The sequence below is a fragment of the Typha angustifolia genome, chromosome 15, assembly GCF_048772165.1.
Source record: "Typha angustifolia cultivar Huaian chromosome 15, ASM4877216v1, whole genome shotgun sequence".
Classification (NCBI taxonomy): Eukaryota; Viridiplantae; Streptophyta; class Magnoliopsida; order Poales; family Typhaceae; genus Typha; species Typha angustifolia.
Window position 1 is genome coordinate 10,456,760 of NC_133253.1, and position 17,715 is coordinate 10,474,474.

General features: G+C 37.8%; 2 protein-coding genes across 3 annotated transcripts; one reads left to right on the top strand and one right to left on the bottom strand.

Moving 5' to 3' along the window:
- Nucleotides 1-7,025: 7,025 nt before the first annotated feature.
- LOC140778554 (uncharacterized) lies at nucleotides 7,026-8,186 on the top strand. Of its 2 annotated transcripts, none has more exons than XM_073123345.1 (3): nucleotides 7,026-7,271; nucleotides 7,370-7,540; nucleotides 7,743-8,186. In XM_073123345.1, exons 1-3 carry the CDS (start codon nucleotides 7,129-7,131, stop codon nucleotides 7,981-7,983), a joined length of 555 nt encoding a protein of 184 aa, XP_072979446.1. In that variant the 5' UTR covers nucleotides 7,026-7,128; the 3' UTR covers nucleotides 7,984-8,186. The 2 variants fall into 2 exon arrangements, with proteins under 2 accessions (XP_072979446.1, XP_072979444.1); XM_073123343.1 differs by having other exon boundaries at nucleotides 7,029-7,271; nucleotides 7,367-7,540.
- Nucleotides 8,187-12,778: 4,592 nt separating this feature from the next.
- Nucleotides 12,779-16,441, bottom strand: LOC140779842 (nifU-like protein 3, chloroplastic). Its single transcript, XM_073125132.1, has 4 exons — nucleotides 16,182-16,441; nucleotides 16,015-16,093; nucleotides 15,631-15,920; nucleotides 12,779-13,320 (listed from the first exon to the last, which is right to left on the bottom strand). The coding sequence occupies exons 1-4, from the start codon at nucleotides 16,296-16,298 to the stop codon at nucleotides 13,129-13,131; spliced, it is 678 nt and encodes a 225-aa protein (XP_072981233.1). The 5' UTR covers nucleotides 16,299-16,441; the 3' UTR covers nucleotides 12,779-13,128.
- Nucleotides 16,442-17,715: the final 1,274 nt, after the last annotated feature.

Consider the following 17,715-nt stretch of genomic DNA (forward strand, 5'->3'; position numbering starts at 1 on the left):
AATGATGCTGTGGTAGCAGTCGTTGGATCAGTTCTTCCGGAGCCATTAGAGGAGATAGAAATGATAGAGCCAATTCATGTACTTGCTAGGCTAGGCGTCAACGATATCATGGTACCAGATTAGAGATGGAGATTCTAGTCGAGTGGCTTGGCAAGCTATCTGATGAGGCGACATAGGAGTTGGAGACGGATATTTTGGAGCGTTTCTCCGACTTTACACCTTGAGGATAAGGTGGGGGAAGCGTGGTGGGCTAATATATTTAGTTAGGATCTTTTCTTATTGCATTAGTTATTTATTTTCATTAAAATAAATTTTCTGTAGGTCACGTTCAAATGCGGTTAAGGGTGCGTTTGAGCATATTTGTGAATACCTACATCAGGTTCGCAAATACAGAGAACGCGAAATGCGCGTTCGAACGCGGTCGAGTGCGTTCAAACGCCTGCATCGTATTCGCATCGATAGAGAACATTTTTCAATCGGGCACGTTAGAATGCGATCTGCGGAAATCTTCTAGAATTAGGGTTAATAATTATATTTTGGCTTGTTGGCTAGCTTCTATAAAGGTGTGGATGGCAGCCAAAATCATTACGCAATTGGATTATTGGTTTCTTGCCTCCTATCTTCTCTCTATCTACCCTAATCTCCCTTCTCCCTCTTCACCAACCTACCACCTCTACCGTTGGCAAGGTCTCTCCTAACTTCTAATCTCCCTTGTCTGTCGAGTCCTTTCTCTTCCTTGGGATCTCATCCACTTCTCCCCCTTCATCTATATCCCTTAATCAACATCAACCATCCACTCTTATCTCCATTATCATCCATAACCATAACATCCACTCCGCCCATCACCACCTCCATCATCCGCACTATATCGTGTTTTAGTCCCAATTGCAGTTTGAATCTCTGAATATTTAGTGAATATTTGGTACAGATCAGGGAGTCACAGATCAATTCCACTTGGTTTTATAATTTTCTAACTAAGGGAGAATATTTGGTGAATATTTTTCCTCAATTGTACGGACTACTTCCTACAATAAATTCAGATCTTGAAGGAATCGTTCCATAGCCCTATTAATGGTATCAGAGCCTATCAAGTTGGTACCATAGACCCTACCAGTCCCTCTCCCCCGTATTCGACTAGTCGTTCCCTCTCGACCTTGAGAGCCTCCTCCCTCCTCCCTCCTCCCTTATATTCTCTATTTTGCGCAGCACCCCGATCGAGTCCACACCATCTCATTCACCTCCTCCACGTCCTAAGGTCTTCCCCACACCCATAGGCCTTCCACCATCCGTCGAGGACCTCCATCCTGTCGATCCGTAGGTTTCACCTTTCACGTCCATCTCGCAATCATTTGACCTTCGGTCAATATTTTCACCATAACTCTTCATCTACTCATCCGTTCATAATTTCGATTTCGTTGGATCCCTGACTTCCAGGGGAACAACCTACAAGAATATTAGATTTTTTAGACGGTTAGATCAATCAGAATTTATCTCAAAATATCCACCTCTAGATCTATTCCAATTCAGTGGAGTATTATTTGGTAAAACCTTGATATCTAAAAATCCACATATCGCCTTAGATCTCACAACCTCAGTTGGAAAGCTAACTCAAAGATCTATCTCCCAACCAAATTTGATAAGTATCCAATGGTCGGATCATCAGTAAATTAGCCCGAAAGATACGACTATATTTACATCCAAATCAGACCTCAATCATCATTTATTTTGAATTCTTTCCTAGATTTCCTTAACTATCCTTCCATATCTTCCCTATCCCCTTCCATTCAAATTTCATCTACCATACATAGCCATTCCATCTCCACCATTCATCCTTAATCCTCCATAATCATCCTCCATCTAACCACTCATTCACCATATCCAAGAATCAACGGTTGGATTCGATACGTTCTATGGACACCTCGATCCATGATCGTAACACAAACCCATATTCAGCTGCCTAGAATCAGTCTTCAACCAGCCGCAAGTCACCACCTCCACCTCTATCTCATTCCCTAGTCTCTCCCCCATCAACCACCACCACTCTCACGTCCTAGACCATGCTCCCTAACCTCTGAACCATCAACTGCACCCCCACCACATCCTCGACACCATTAGAGATCGATCACCACCATCGATCTAGAAATCATCCTCACTACCATTATAATAGTATTATCGAAGGCTAAACCTCATCCATGACCTCTCCTCCACCAAACCCCGTCACCACCATCTTCCTATACCTTCCTTCTTCATTCTAGATCAATCCTAACCATTCTCCCCACGTCCACTCTCCATTATAGAACTGCAAGTCCACCTCAAGCCCTCTAACTCGAAATCATCTCCATTGGCCATCAACAGTACCAAGGCAACTTCATTGGGATTAGACCTTGATTCTATCTTAATCAGAGAAGGCTATGAATATCAAAATCAAAGATTGAGAAGTTGTGGAATGAACTCATCTAGTTTCATAATTTTTTGGCATCTCACAAAAATTTGGATAATATTCTCCATCGATTATGTAGACTACATTTCTATATCCGACCTTGAGCCAGTAGCTGAGAATGGTCCACAACACAAGTGAGGTTGGGAATCCATGGTTTCAGTGGATCATGAAGCTGGTCATACATTAAAGGTGGGAAATCCTGCCTCACCTTGAACTCAAGAACTCCTCTAAATGAATGCTCGCCAAGCTTGTGATTGATATGAGCAGAGAAAGAACAAAATTGAGGTGCATTTCAAAATGAATTGAGATCTCATTGGTACTCTCGTTGGTAAGAGAGACTGATAAGAAAGCCAACAAGGGGTCGGTAATATCAATCCTAACTCTAAATCAAATGTATCGTGTCCATTTAGTAGGGTCTATCGAATTCGTTAATATCAACGTCCCAACCCTAGCAGCGAGGGCCATGGCAATTTTAATAGAGAAATATTTTAGTGGGAGACTGTGATATTGCACCCAAAACCCATTGGCTAAGATGATCGATTTATACTAAATCTCTATATTAAAGGATCATGGAGCACCAAACGAATTTGCCATAAAATAATTGCACTAATAATCTCCCGATTGATAATTTCATGACAAGCCATTGATCTTAAATGATTCTCTAGAGTATACTAATATCGTAATATTAAGAAAACACACTTGTTTTGGATTTTTGAGGAATAAATCCCCACAAAGATCACAAATCACTAAAAACCTCATAAAAACAAGTGTGTAAAATGATAAATCAATTTGGTAAACAATTTACAAGTTAATCCCAAATATTAAATTCATCAATTAGAAATTTCAGCACAAGGAATTGAATCGATTTTAAAAAACTTATATTAGATTTATAATGTGTGCTAAATGAGTTTTTGACAAAAAGTAGCCCTTCCAAACTTTATTTTACACGTCTATTATATTTTAAAACTTAAACGATCCTAAGTGAATTAAAAACCACTGATTAAGACAGCGATATTCAAATCTAAGTCACAAACTAGGCCACTAATTTATATATTAAAATATTAAAACTGTTGAGAAAATTATTGAATTCTGAGAGGAAATTTTCATACATGTCACTTTTCAGTTCATCTTCTTTGTTAGTGATTAATGTGGAAATTTTCTCTTAAAATAAACTTAGTCATTTTCATAGGGACTTTTATATATTCAAATAAGTGCGTCATTGATTTTTTAACTCACCTCACCATGTAATGCCCTCGCCCGGTACGGGCACGTGCACACCCACGCGCCCACACGGCACGTGCAGCTCACGCGACAGGACGGGCGGGACTCGTCACGCACAAATACACTCCTGTGCACATATAATCATGACATCATCAAATAATACCTATTAACATATTTATGCTTATATAATATAATACCAAATAAATCATACTATCAACCAAATAAATCTGTTAACATATGAATATCCAAGTCCACAATTATATACACTAGACCACTACCTAATCTGGCAAGACCCACACAGGCCATAACACACCATCAAGATACAACTAAACAACTAATACCTGAGTGTACTATAATCTGATATGTACTATGCAAATCATCATCTAATTTAATAAATTACAAATATAACAAACAACGATACAACTCAATTTTTATACAAACTATCATCTATACCGTCTCGTAGCTATAGCTCACCTCATCAATCTAAAATATTTTCTCGGGATATCTTAAGTTGCTATCATGTGCGACATATCTGAGAGGGTTAGAAAAGAAATAAAGAGAGTCTTGAGCAAAAGGTTCAGTGGATAGACCTTACTCCGAATCAGTGATACCAAATAGAGAATAAATCATATATTGGATAATATGAATCAGAAAGAACATCATGTCATGAATGAGTATATGAATATATCCTCAATAATATATAAATGAAAGGTAAATAATATGGCATAACTGATAAAAGTATATAATACTCGACAATGAATAAACAAATCTTTATGTCATACTATCATCATAACTCTCTCTCAAATATGACACATGATACAGGTCGACTACGACCATGCTATAATATCAAATACAACATGTATATTGACCACTTGATAATCAGATAATCAGATGAAAATAAAATCATATGCATTTCTCAATATCTCAGTCATCAATGTCATCTCTGTATATCATTATTATACTAGACCACTATGCATAGTCAATACCTAGTACCCGATCTCAACATCATGTCCGAAGGCTCAGAGCATACTCCGCCCCCCATAAAAGTATTTCAAATATAACCATACTCCGCCACCCACTAGGGTATCAACATCCATCTAGACCGGGCACCCTTCTAGCTGATAGAAACCTCGTGAGGATAACTCGCCAAATATGCCCTGGCGAACGGTATGTGTTCGAATGTTTGCTGTGCACACAAACTAACGATCTTAGATGTAAGGCCAACAGGATCGTGACTATGTCGAGCAATCAATCATCTCCAAGCACGCCCTAACCCTCGCGCCCACTCGGGTATCCTCACGCTTTCTATCAACTATCCTATCAATCATATTTCATGCTTTTCTTCTAAATGACAGATCACGTGGATATATCCAGTACTACAACAAGTCATGCATATCAAGAGAGGAAAATAATGCAATGCAGTCTCCAACCATATATTTAACACATGCATACTCCTACTAGTCTATCACATGCACACTCATATTAGAGATCACTTTGATATAAAGTCATAACAGTATAATCATCTCTAATCATCTCTATTTATCATCATCATACTCATATCCAAGATCAGTCGAATCACATGTATGATAAAAATATGCTCGTCTATAATCATCTCTAAATAAAGTTATATAATCATGCTGGAGGCTAAAACATATATGTACGTAATATATAATATAACCTAATTTGAGAAAGGCTTCTAGAGAATAAGACTACTTACAGTATGATTAGAAGACACGAACCACGCATCTTTCACGTCCGTCAATCAAACATCAACTCATCGTCAAGGTCCACGGGGTCTCACATAAGGGGTTTCGGGGTCTGAAAATATTTAAGTAATATGAAGTTAGTCATATATCCCATTTAGAATTTATTGGTGTGGAATATAACAAATTATTTAATTTTATTAAATAACTTGGTATACATTATATATATATAATTATGATAATCTTATTCTAATTATATATTAGGCATATAATAATTAATCTCTTTAAGCATAAAAGAATCAGATATACAATAATATAATTAAAATATATGTACATAAAATAACTAACTATAATTCAATTATTTGGCAATTACTAATTTTACTTAACTAGTTAATAATTATACATATAATAATCATTATCCATAAATATAAAAACAATTATCTGAGCTCAGCTTTTATTGCATAGAAAATAAAATATAATAATAATAATAAGGTGCTAGAAACACGTATATTCAAATATATTAAATATATGCATGTATAAGCATACATAAACATTAATAGAAACTTATATAATTTAATTATTTTTAATAAACTAACTATATAAAATATAAGATTATTATCAATATGATTACATGTATTAATCTAATAAACAATAGCTAAATTATATAATCATATGCAAGTATTTATAACTATAATTAATAAATTATTATACTAAAAATACTTAGCTAATACTTTTACTAGTGAGTGTAAATTATCAAAATAATCTACCATCTAGATAAACTGATTTACCTAAATTTTAGAAACTAAATCACATAATTAATGTAAACAAATTAGAAAGGGGAACAACTGAGGAAGAAGAAGAAGAAGAAAGAAAGAAAGAAAAGAAGAAGAAGAAGAGAAGAGAAGGAGGGAAGGGAAGTGCGGACCCAGGTCGGCGGGGAGGGCACCGGGCGCTACTGGCCAGCCAGCGACCAGCCTCTCATCGGCGGCTCGGCTCCGATGAGCCCAAGTTCGGGTGTGAGAGAGAGAGAGAGGGAGGGAGAGAAAGGAGCTCAGCGATGTTTGTGGAGGTGGCGGTGGTGGTTTCCAAGGACGGCGGCGGTGGTGGTTTCCAAGGACGGCGGCGGCGGTGGTAACAATGGGAGAGAGAGAGAAAGAGAGTTTGAGAGAGAGAGAGAAATATAAAAGGGGAGAGAGAGGCAGTGGGGACGTCGGCATTATAGTTGCTGCGCCGGCGGGCCCATCAGAGCTAGCTAGCCTAGCCTGGTTGGCTGGGCCAACGGCTAGGAGTGCGTGGCACCCCTAGCCCACGCCAGCAGCATGGCACGAGGTCGGCCACATTGTGGCCGGCTATGTTGTGCCATGCAAAAATCTCTCTTTTTTATTTTTTATTTTTTTAAGGTTGGGTTGTTACACACCTCGTCTTGTATTTAAGTTTTAAAGTGAAATAAAAATTTTTGGCCTGACATAAAATAGTCTAACTCGTGCTAAACTATTTGGCAATTGTAGCCTCCATCAATTTGATGAAACAACGAAAAATCTCTTCTTTAGAAACCTCGGGTAAACCAGTTGTTTTGAGCCACGTGGCAAGTTCTAGATCTCTACAAAGATAAGCTTATGCTGGCCTCTCCCTAGTTATTTTGAGCAACTGTGACAAATGAAGAAAGAAAAAATAATAAAAGAATTAAAACAAAAGATCTAGCCGAGGAAGGGAAAACAAAGAAACTCCCTTAATTCTCTCTAGCCTAAACGAAAGAAGAGAAGAATGGCCTTCGCTTCCAGCTCTCCGCACAGCTTCCTCACCGGCACCAACCCTCTCTCCCCACTCCCCAAGCGCACAAGGAAGCTGCATCCATTCCCACAGCTCTCATGCAGATCCTCCATGGAGAGAGAAACCGAACCGTCTGGGTAAAATTACCGCAATTCCTCTACTTTATATATCTTATTGCACTTAAATTGATACCTCACGGTATTAAGTGTTGTGCTATGGAACTGATGAGCAGCAGATCAAGTGAGACCAAGTTGGCCAAACTGGCGATGCTCACGCTGGCTGCAGGTGTGCTCACGCTTGGTTCGGTCGATGGAGCCATGGCTGCAAAGTCCGGCGGCAGAATTGGGGGTCAAGCCTTTCGATCTGCGGCGCCGCGGTCGTCGGGTCCCCGAATCAACAATTCGAGGTGAGGAAAGGTCTACTAGTTTGAAGTTAAAAGAAAAAAAAAACAATTGAAATATGCATGTCTGAATAAATCGAACTGTAAGTTGTTTCCGGCCATCAATTTGCTATACATGAGAAATTGAGCACATTATGTACGGATCAACCAATACAGTTCATCAAAAGTTAGGCAACATATGCATAACAAAGGGCTCTAATTTGTACAGGACTAACGTCTATATCAACCCACCGGTAGCACCGCCTCTCATTGGCGGATATGGCTATGGGGTGCCATTCTACGGCGGATGGGGCTGGTCGCCGTTCACCTTCTTTGCACCGGGGCCTAGCGTCGCAGTCGGCGTCGGAGGGGGTTTTGATCTCATTGCAGCATTCTTTGTTCTCAGTGCTATCGCAGCAGTGGTCAGAAGATTTACAGGACGCAGGGATTATGATGATGAAGACTACTGATGCAGCATACTAGTGCCATAATTTAAATTTTCATATAACAGACTCTGTATTGAAGTAAGGAACACTACTTTCTCTGTTTTTGTGCTATATTTTGTAATTGAAAAAAGATGTCTACATAGTTCTGTATGACCTACCTATCTGTACTGGAATTTTGATACAAACCAAAGGATTTAAGCATATATAGGATGTGTGTTTATATGGTTCTCCTATTCAACTAGATCGATAGGCTTTTTTATCCCCTGTTTTGAGACTAAAGTGGAACCCGTTCCCAATTATAATTTTATTGGGAACGTGAAATCAGTAATGATCTATAGTTGCCTAGTTGGCTATACGTAGACGTGATCATCGGGCGGGCCGGGTCGGGTTCGGGCCGGGCTAACCGGGCTAACCGGGCTTAAACATTTGTCCACGGCCCGACCCATCAATCACTCGGGCCGGGCCGGGTTCGGGCCGGGCTAGAATAGTCTAGCCCGTTACCGCCCGTCGGCCCGTGAGATATCGGGTTGGCCGGGCCGGGCCGGGCTCTGTCTTATTTTTAGCGAACCCGACCCGTGAGATATTGGATAGGATCACAAGAGCCAGGACGCTGGCTTTGGCGGCGGCGCCGCAGCGGAAGGGGCGAGATCTCGCGGCCGAAAGGCGAGGTCAGCGGCAGAGCTCCAGATGCCGACGAGTGCTCTAAGGGACAAATAGGCCGATCTGAAATCGACGCCGGGATGGCGCCGCTTGAGGCCGAGATAGAGGAGTTCTTCACTGCGGCTGAGCACGCCGAGCGACGGCGGTTCGCTGACGACGAGAATGGATCCGAGTGGACAAGCACAAGGGTCCAAGGTATTGAGGTAGGTAAGCTACCGCTTTCGGCCGCGAGATCTCGCCGGACTCGCCCCCTCCGTAGCTTGGACAGTTGGACCTTGGCCTTGGGCAAATGGGCAAAATGCCAAAATGGCAAACGAAGAATTTCTTCAATGGACCGCCCCTGATCGTATGGTAGAATTACTGAATGAATACGAGCTGTGGCTAATACCCGAGGCATAAAAGACGAAAGAAGAATGATATGCATATGCTGCTAGTTGGAGAGAGACAGAGAGAGTGAGAGAGTGAGAGAGTGAGAGTTTTGTGGAGTCTTGTCAATTGTCAATTTGTCATTATGTCTGTATGTCATAGTTGATATTTGTGCCATTGTGGGTGATGGCCAGCTGCTTGCCAGTTGGCCATTACCCATTTGGCCAATTTTTTTTTTACTCGGGCTGTCAGTTGGCGGGATTTTTTAGAGTTTTATATAAAATACTCTATATTATTTTTCACCTGCGTTCACAAAATCACACCGCGTTCGAACGCGAAAAATAGGTAAAAAATTAAAATTAAAATAAATGAAAATAAATGAGCAGATATACAAAATAAATAGTTAAACAAATGAGTAAATAAAAATATTTTTATAATTAAACAAATAGTTACACCAAAATTAGGAGGATTTTTTTTTTGCATCACTATAGAATGAGCACATCCCAACTAGGTTGGCACCTACCCACCTATCTATCATTTGCATAATCCATCCATTAATTATAAAAAGTAAAATAAAATTACATTAGTCATTGAGATTTAAAAACTCAAATTCTATATTTTCTATTGCAAAATGGTCGTCCATTTGCGATCTAGATTCGGCAGCATACCAATCTTGTAGGCACATCAGCGCTTCAATTGTTTCTTTTCCCAAACATGATCGACGTTGATCAATTAATCGTCCACTTGTACTGAAAGCAGATTCTGAAGGTACAGTAGACATAGGAATGGTCAATATATCACGGGCCATGGCAGCAACAATTGGAAATCTCATCTCATTTGCCTTCCACCATACTAAAGTATCTATTTCATCATCACTTACAAAATGATTGTAATATGCTTGAAGCTCAGTGATTCCCCCCGACATTGATGAAGTTCTCCTCATTTTAAGTCGGGCAAGCAATGACTTCTTAGTACTACCACTTTCAGGAGGAATAATAGAAGATGAAGGCGTAGAGGAAGAAGAACCATATATAATAGAATAATCATTAAAAAGCCTTTCAAAATAACTTTTAATAGTTACCGCACGAGAAACATAGTCATCTTGTTTATCTTCATATAAACCATTAAAAATATCGAAAAGGCCGGTCTCTTTAAGTTGAGGTTCTAATAAAATGCCAAAACCAATAAGTAAAGGAAAAGGTTCAAAATATTTAGCATATTTAGTTTCCATTTTTTGTAAGATATTATGTAAAGTCTGATCATTTTTAAAAGTAATAAAAAGTTGAACAATATTAACAAGTTGCATACCAGCAATTGTAATTGTAGGAGAATAAGAGCTTGATAACATATTAGTAGCATCAAAAAATGTTTTTAAAAAATCTTTTATTTTTTCTGCATTTTCCCATTCTAAATCAGTAGGACATTCTAGTTCGTTATTAATATCTAAAGAAACATAAGAAATTATAGGTTTTTGATATTCAAGTACTAATTCTAACATTTCATAAGTAGAGTTCCATCTATGTTGTACATCCAATTGAAGTTTTTTAGCTTTTAATCCACACCTTTTACACATATTTGCAAATGTTCTAGCTCTTTTATCATTAAAAATAATATGATGTATAATTTCTCTAATTTTATGAATTAGCTCAGCAATTTCTTTTAAACCACTTTGTACAATTAAATTTATAATATGACACATGCATCTATTATGTAATAATTCACCGTTACAAAGTAAAGGAAGAAAACATCGAAGATTAGAAATTGTGGAATCATTATTAGATGCATTATCAAGAGTGAGAGAAAAAATCTTATTTTGGATATTATAACTTGTTAACTCTTGAATAAAAGTACGAGAAAGATATTCACCAGTATGACTCTCATCAAGCTTTCGAAAAGAAATTATTCGTTTTTGCATTTTCCAATTATCATCAATAAAATGTGCGGTTATACACATAAAAGACCAACGTTGGCATGAAGTCCAAATATCACTAGTAAAAGAAATTCTAGATTTTAATTTTTCAAAATCTAAAATTAATTTTTGTTTTTCTTCAGCAAAATATTTTAAAACATCTTTTCTAATTGTATGACGAGAAATTCTTTTAAAAGCCGGATTAAAACCTCTTTGTAAACAACCTTCAAGTTCCGGATCATCACCCATAGCAAAAGGTTTATTTCTACGAATAATATATTTAACTATTTCTTTACGAGCATTTTCATAATTCCATTGAAAATTAGAAATATTTCCAGAAGCACCTTGATTAAGCAACATTTGACTAATATCAAGTTGACCTTTTTTATGCTTATCTTTAATATGCCTCATTAGGTGAGTAGTGCCATTCTTAGTTAATGCAGAAAAATCATGATTACATTGAAGACATTTAGCTCTACAATCTATAACATTACCTTGGCCATCTTTCGTTTCAATCCTTTTGAAATACTTCCAAACTTCGGACTTTAATCTCTTAGAACTGCTTGTTGATGAAGCCGAAGCCAGAGTTTCCAGATCAGGTTGAGTTTGAGATGCGGGTGTAGGATTAATTGAATCTCCGCCCTCCAATTGAGATTCTGTATGATCATCAAAGGAATCCATATTTGAGAGAATTTGCAAAACTAAAAATCTCGAAACCTTTAATTTGGAAAGAACTTGAGAGATTAGAGAATTTGAAAATGTGTGATGAATTTAGAAAATTTATCATCTATTTATAAGCATGAAAAATGTTAAAATTACCAAAATACCCCTATAAACTAGTTGTTTATTTCTGTTAAAAGGGTGAAATAGTAAAAAAAAAGTAGAGGTCCTATTTTTCTAATTTTCTGAATTTTTTAGCTATTTTTAGAATATTTTTTACCGTTACATATATTTTTATTCTTCTATGTTTAAAAAAATATATTAAAAAAAATTAAATAGTACTTGGGCTGATATGTGATGGGAGATGGGCTAAAAAATGTAAAGAATACTTGTACTTTGGGCTGATGGGAGAGATGGGCTAAAAAAAATTATAAAACAGTACAGTGTACAAAATTTCCCGTTTTTTTACTGTAGCAGAGGGCCGAACGGACGGGCCTAACGGGCGGGCGGGTCGAACGGGCGGGCTTTCGGGCCGGGCCGAACGGACGGGCTTTCGGGCCGGGTCGGGCGGGCAAAGGATTGGCCCGTACCGCCCGTTGGTAGTTCGGGCCCGGGCCGGGCCGGGCCGAAACCGGGCCCGGGCCGGGCTTAGCCCGGTCCAAACCGGGCCAAGTCGGGCCGGGCACGGGCGGGCTGGGCCCAATGATCAGGTCTAGCTATACGTATACATATATAATGAAACCAAGAGTACAAAGAGATACCCTTCATACAATAATTACCAGAACTGAGCCGGACTCTCACGAGGTTGGGTTACTATATTACCCAATAGTTTTTAACTATGTACAAAATCATATCATAATTACTCTTTTAATTTTTAAAATATAATTATTTTAATTTTACGACTAAATTTATCCGTCTGACTACTTGGTTCGATCTACTTCTATTAGTTAGATAACCGTGTTTCATACTCTTTCATCCTGTCAAACCGTAAACACTCTTGGAGTGACGAAAGAAAAGGGAGTTACGAACAAAAAAAGAAATCTATTTATGCATGATGATATGGTATCCTAAAGTGGGATCACCCATTTCCATTTCTTCTACAAGTTTCTAAATTTCCATCTGTTATTTCTTTTAATTAACAAAAAAAAAAAGAATTAATCATTCAATCCTGATATCTATGACTACGCTACTCCACATTAGTTGGTTCATGGTAGTTATTTTGCGTAGCAGAAACCCAGAAGGAAATATATGTTATTTATGTCATTATCCAATCAAAAACAAAATCCAACAGAAAGTGGAGTGAAATAGATACAATTAACTGATACATGATGGTGAATCTTAGTTCTCTATCATCGAACAAATGAACAATATAAATTAAGAAGTGTAGTGATCATGTTGCTCTTCACCAAATGCCAAAAACTTTCTTTGAAACATAGAGCTGGTTAGGCATATATTGCAAGATCATGTCATGGTCTGATGCAGCAGCGATCCTTGTACCTCCATGATTAATTGCTCTATGATACTGCAAAATCTGGAAAAGGTTTGAAAGCGAAAATTAATTCTTATTTCTGTTGCTACTCTGTCAGCTGAACAGCTGCAATGGAAGGAATCTTTTCCCTCAGTTTTTGTGTTACAGCCACACGGACTGTCATGACTCCAGCAGCAGGTCCAGTAAGCCGGATCTTAACAACGTAGCCATCGATCTGAACAAGCTCAAGCACCCCTCCTCCTGTGCCAGTAAGATATGGTCTGATTTCATCAAGAACCTGAAAGATAAAACAGAGTTGGATTTTATTAGAATCTGGTTTATTTGTCTCGTCTATACGTTCAATCATGCAAGTCATGCAGCATTATTGATTTGTGCGAAACCACTTCTGCATTATGACCTAAGAAGCATGCTTATCTCATTCTTCTTGCATACCTCAAATTTATTCATGTGAGATCAAACGATTATACTACTTCCTAGCTTTAGGTTCTTTATTCCCACTCTTACTGAAAAATTCTTGTGAAGTAAACCATAATGTCTAGTCTGAGAGAAAAAGATGGCAATGGAATTGTCTACTTGAAGTATTAGATTGATGTCTTGTTAGTTAAATCACTCATGGGGGTAGAAAAACATATGATTGGGGAATAACAGGTGGAATCATGGACACTACCAAATCGATGCCATATATATTTGGCACATTACATGTATCCTCACACTGAAAGGCATAAAATGACAGAAATCTATGATTCTTGTTCCACCTTATTCCCCATGAGACATATTAGTGATGTAAAGAAGCAGAATGGATTGCAAGTTCTTATACTAACTGATGCAGCGAATGTCAAGGAAAAGATAGATAACTTTAATCCATTGATTCACGGATGAGTAGCGGAAGGAAGCTCTTTCTTAGTCTGTTAATTCTCACAAATACCAGGATCAAGTGCATTAAGTTTAATGAACTCAAATTTTAATTAAGAAATAAACTGAACTGAACTACTTTGGCCACTTGCCTACTGGAATGCACATAGCCTAATAAAAGATTTGAAACCCTAGTATGACGAAAATATGTACTTTCTACTTATAGAAAGTTTTGATCTGGACTCATTAAGCCCTAACTTAAATCATACTAAACACACTAGAATAAGGAATCGAGTTTCATGTTCTACACTGAGCAAGATCATCAAAAATTGATTTCCTATTCATAGTAGAATCCGCTTCCTTCTTAAATACAAATATTTCCAAATGTTTCTATTTCTGATTGTTCTCTCTTGAATAAACCAGTAGATAATATTTTAATCCCAGATCTTTTGAGTAGACAAAATTAACCTTTTCTCCTCCATCAATTAGTCTATGACAATCAAACTCCATGATCTTTCTGTGAATATTATAATTTTATAGGAATCATGCATGTAAACTAAATAGCCGAAGTACACTAAATATAATGAACTCAGACAAATTAGAACATTATCTCTAGAAGATCAATGATGCTAAGAAAGCCTGCAGGAGTAATAACTAATCCAATATAGATGGAGAGAGCCATTGTACATATCAGTTCATCAGAAAGAAAGCATATCGTACACTACACTACTGAAACATTGCTTAACTTGGCTAAATCCTTTTTTCTAAATTCGGCTGAAGTTCAGCAAATAGAAGTCCTTGTGTTCTCTATCCTAATCAGAGATATTTCAACTCCTTTTGAAATTGTGACCTACAATAATCTTCCATGTTCCAACAAACCAAGAAACATGGAAAATTTACTGCATTCAGCCTCACTAAACATTACACAAGCCTGACTTTAGTTGAATGTGACAGAAGGAAATCATAAAAAGGAATTCCATTGTTAGCATGATCACCTTACACATATCTGTTACTTGGCAAAACGCAGGAGAGGAAGCAGGTAGAGATGTCGGTACAGGTGCAAAGAAAGTGTCAACCAAAGAGGTAGCATTAAAAGAAATGGAAGAACTCAGGAAGCGAGTACCAGGGGGAAAAAAGAATCCAATGAGATTCTAAAACAAATTTGGCACCCCAAACAGAAGATTGCTATGGTTACAATCCAATGTACTTATCCCTTTCTAATTTGAAGGATAATACAAATACCATATATCAATTCAGAACTGATAGAAGTAGGTGATATCTACAGATAAAGTACAGTAATAAATCAAATTTCTCTTCCACTCATTGCTGTAAGAAGATGACCTGCATCCTAACACAAAATCCTTCCTTTACTAGACTACATCTTTAGAGGTATAATAAGGATAGTGGGCAATCTAAGCTAGATTCAATTCATCTCATTCAATGGTAGAAATTTCTAGGTTGAAGGGAAGGACCTTTATGAAAATCGGTAGCTATTCCCTTGTAGAGAAGGACTAATTGGGACTTTTGTGCAAATACTTAAACCATTGCATTAGAGAATGCTATACAAGAGGGGTAACATATACTCCTCCCATTGCACAAAGCATCTCAAATTGGCAATTTTAACTGCCATACTAAGCTTAGCTGAATCAAAGATTAAAATTCTTATTAGTAGATCATAAATTCAAGTCCAAGCACAAACCAAACAGAGAGTAGTAATTCCAACCAGTGTCGTTACCTTCTCAACGTTTTCCTCCTTGAGTTCGAGTCCAGTCTCAGTGTCAAGTATCTGCTCGACATCCTGGATTTCCGGGATCTTATCTCTCAACCGGGTCTCTATCCCCATCTTTAGAGTCATCGTTGAGCTCGGACACGACCCACACGCCCCTTGCAGCTTCAACACCACGACGAGCCCATCGATCTCATGCAGGGCCACGTTCCCGCCGTCGGCCATCAGGCTCGGCCTGACCTCGTCCAGAACCATCTCAACATTTTCCTCAGTTAGAGGTAGGACACAGACAACCAAGCCTAGACTACTAGTTTCAAAATCAGTACCAAATTCAATTATCTATTACCAATTAACTGATTCCTTGAATGAAACAGTATCAAATGCAATCTATACCTTTCCGTTTTCTCCTGCCTTTATCTGACGCAGAGCGGAATGCGTGGGAGAGATCTAATTGGCCTCTGCAGAAGGAACTCTTGTAGGAAGACATGACGACGGGATACCGGTATCAGTTTCTTGAAGTGAGAAAAAGGAAGAGAAGATGAAATTAGCAAGATTAGTACCTTGGGAAGAATTGATTGGGAAGTAGATAAGGATTGAGATGAATGGAGATATGGGTTGATTGCTGCAGAGGCCGTGGTGGGTCTGAGGCTTTGCAGATGGGACGAGAGCACCCTCATCCTTGGGTTTCTCGCTGATTTCCTCACTCTTCTCCTTCCTCTGCTGGCCTCAGAGAGAGAGAGAGATCAGTAGAATTACTTGATCCTTCTCTGGATTCTGTGAGGCAAGGAGGCCAATGGTTGGTCAAGAGGGCCGGCCAGCCTTCTGTGGCCACCATCCACTAGGATTGAGGTATTTTTATTATGTCAAATTACTTTACACCCGTACAAATCTATGGAGCTATTATTACAGTTGTAGTATTGATTAATTAAATTATATATTACTGCTGCCTTAATTATGTTGTTATTGCTGCTACTATTAAATATATATTTAATAGCATTTCATTCAAGTCCACTCAAGCACACTTATTTATAAACAAACAATTTTACCGTAATGATTAGCTTAACCATATTTATTTATTTAACTATAATTATTTTTCCAAAGCTAAATTATAGTTTTAGTATTTCAATTACTTATTATTTTGGTAAATTAAATTAGTATCACTTATCCTTCTTTGTTCCTTGTTTTCCTGTTTATATATATATATATATATCGTGGTAACTTAGTACCCTTTTGTTAGATCTTCTATAAGTAGTGTACTCCCTTACATTATCTTACCAATGCTAGCTATGTAACCCAATTAAAACAATAAATAACTAAGCTCGGCAATAATCTACTTTCTTATTTATAATTGTTGTTTAGTCATACACCATTACGCCGTCATGTTAGTAGATCCATTCAAGAAGGACAGGTGACAAAGTTGGAGATTATTTAGGAGCACTTATAGTAATTAGGATGCATTTTAGATAAGTAAATCCTCTGTAATCAAAGAGTAATATAGGTAGTAGTACGATGATGTTAGCATAATAAAATTTATAGATATATTTGTGTATTTTCATCTTATATATAATACTTTCATTTAGTATCAGCTTATTCTAGTTTATTTTTACTTTATTCCTTAATTATTATTATTATTTTGTGTATGTAGTGGTAACTTAGTAACCTTTGGTTAGATAGTGTACTACACAACCTTACCGACCCTAGTTACGTGACCCAAAAACAAGAAACAGAACTAATCTCAAGTAGTAGTCTACTCCTTAATTTATAATTATGATTTACTTATACATGATTACACTCGTCATGTTGATAGATCCATTGCAGTTCAAAGAGGACCCTGTGATAGAATGCAATAAGCAAGTGAATCCTCTATAGCCTATGAGCAGTGTAGACAATAGTATGACGATGTTAGCATAATGATATTGTAGACAATAGTATGAAGATGTTAGCATAATGATATTGTAGACCGTAGTATGCCATGCAAAGCCCTCCACTGATCAGCATCGTGGCAACGCATGGAGGTGTGACTAAATCAACCGGCCACTCTGTTGCCACCACGTGACCACCCCAGTCTCTCTCTCTCCCTCTCATTTCTTTCTC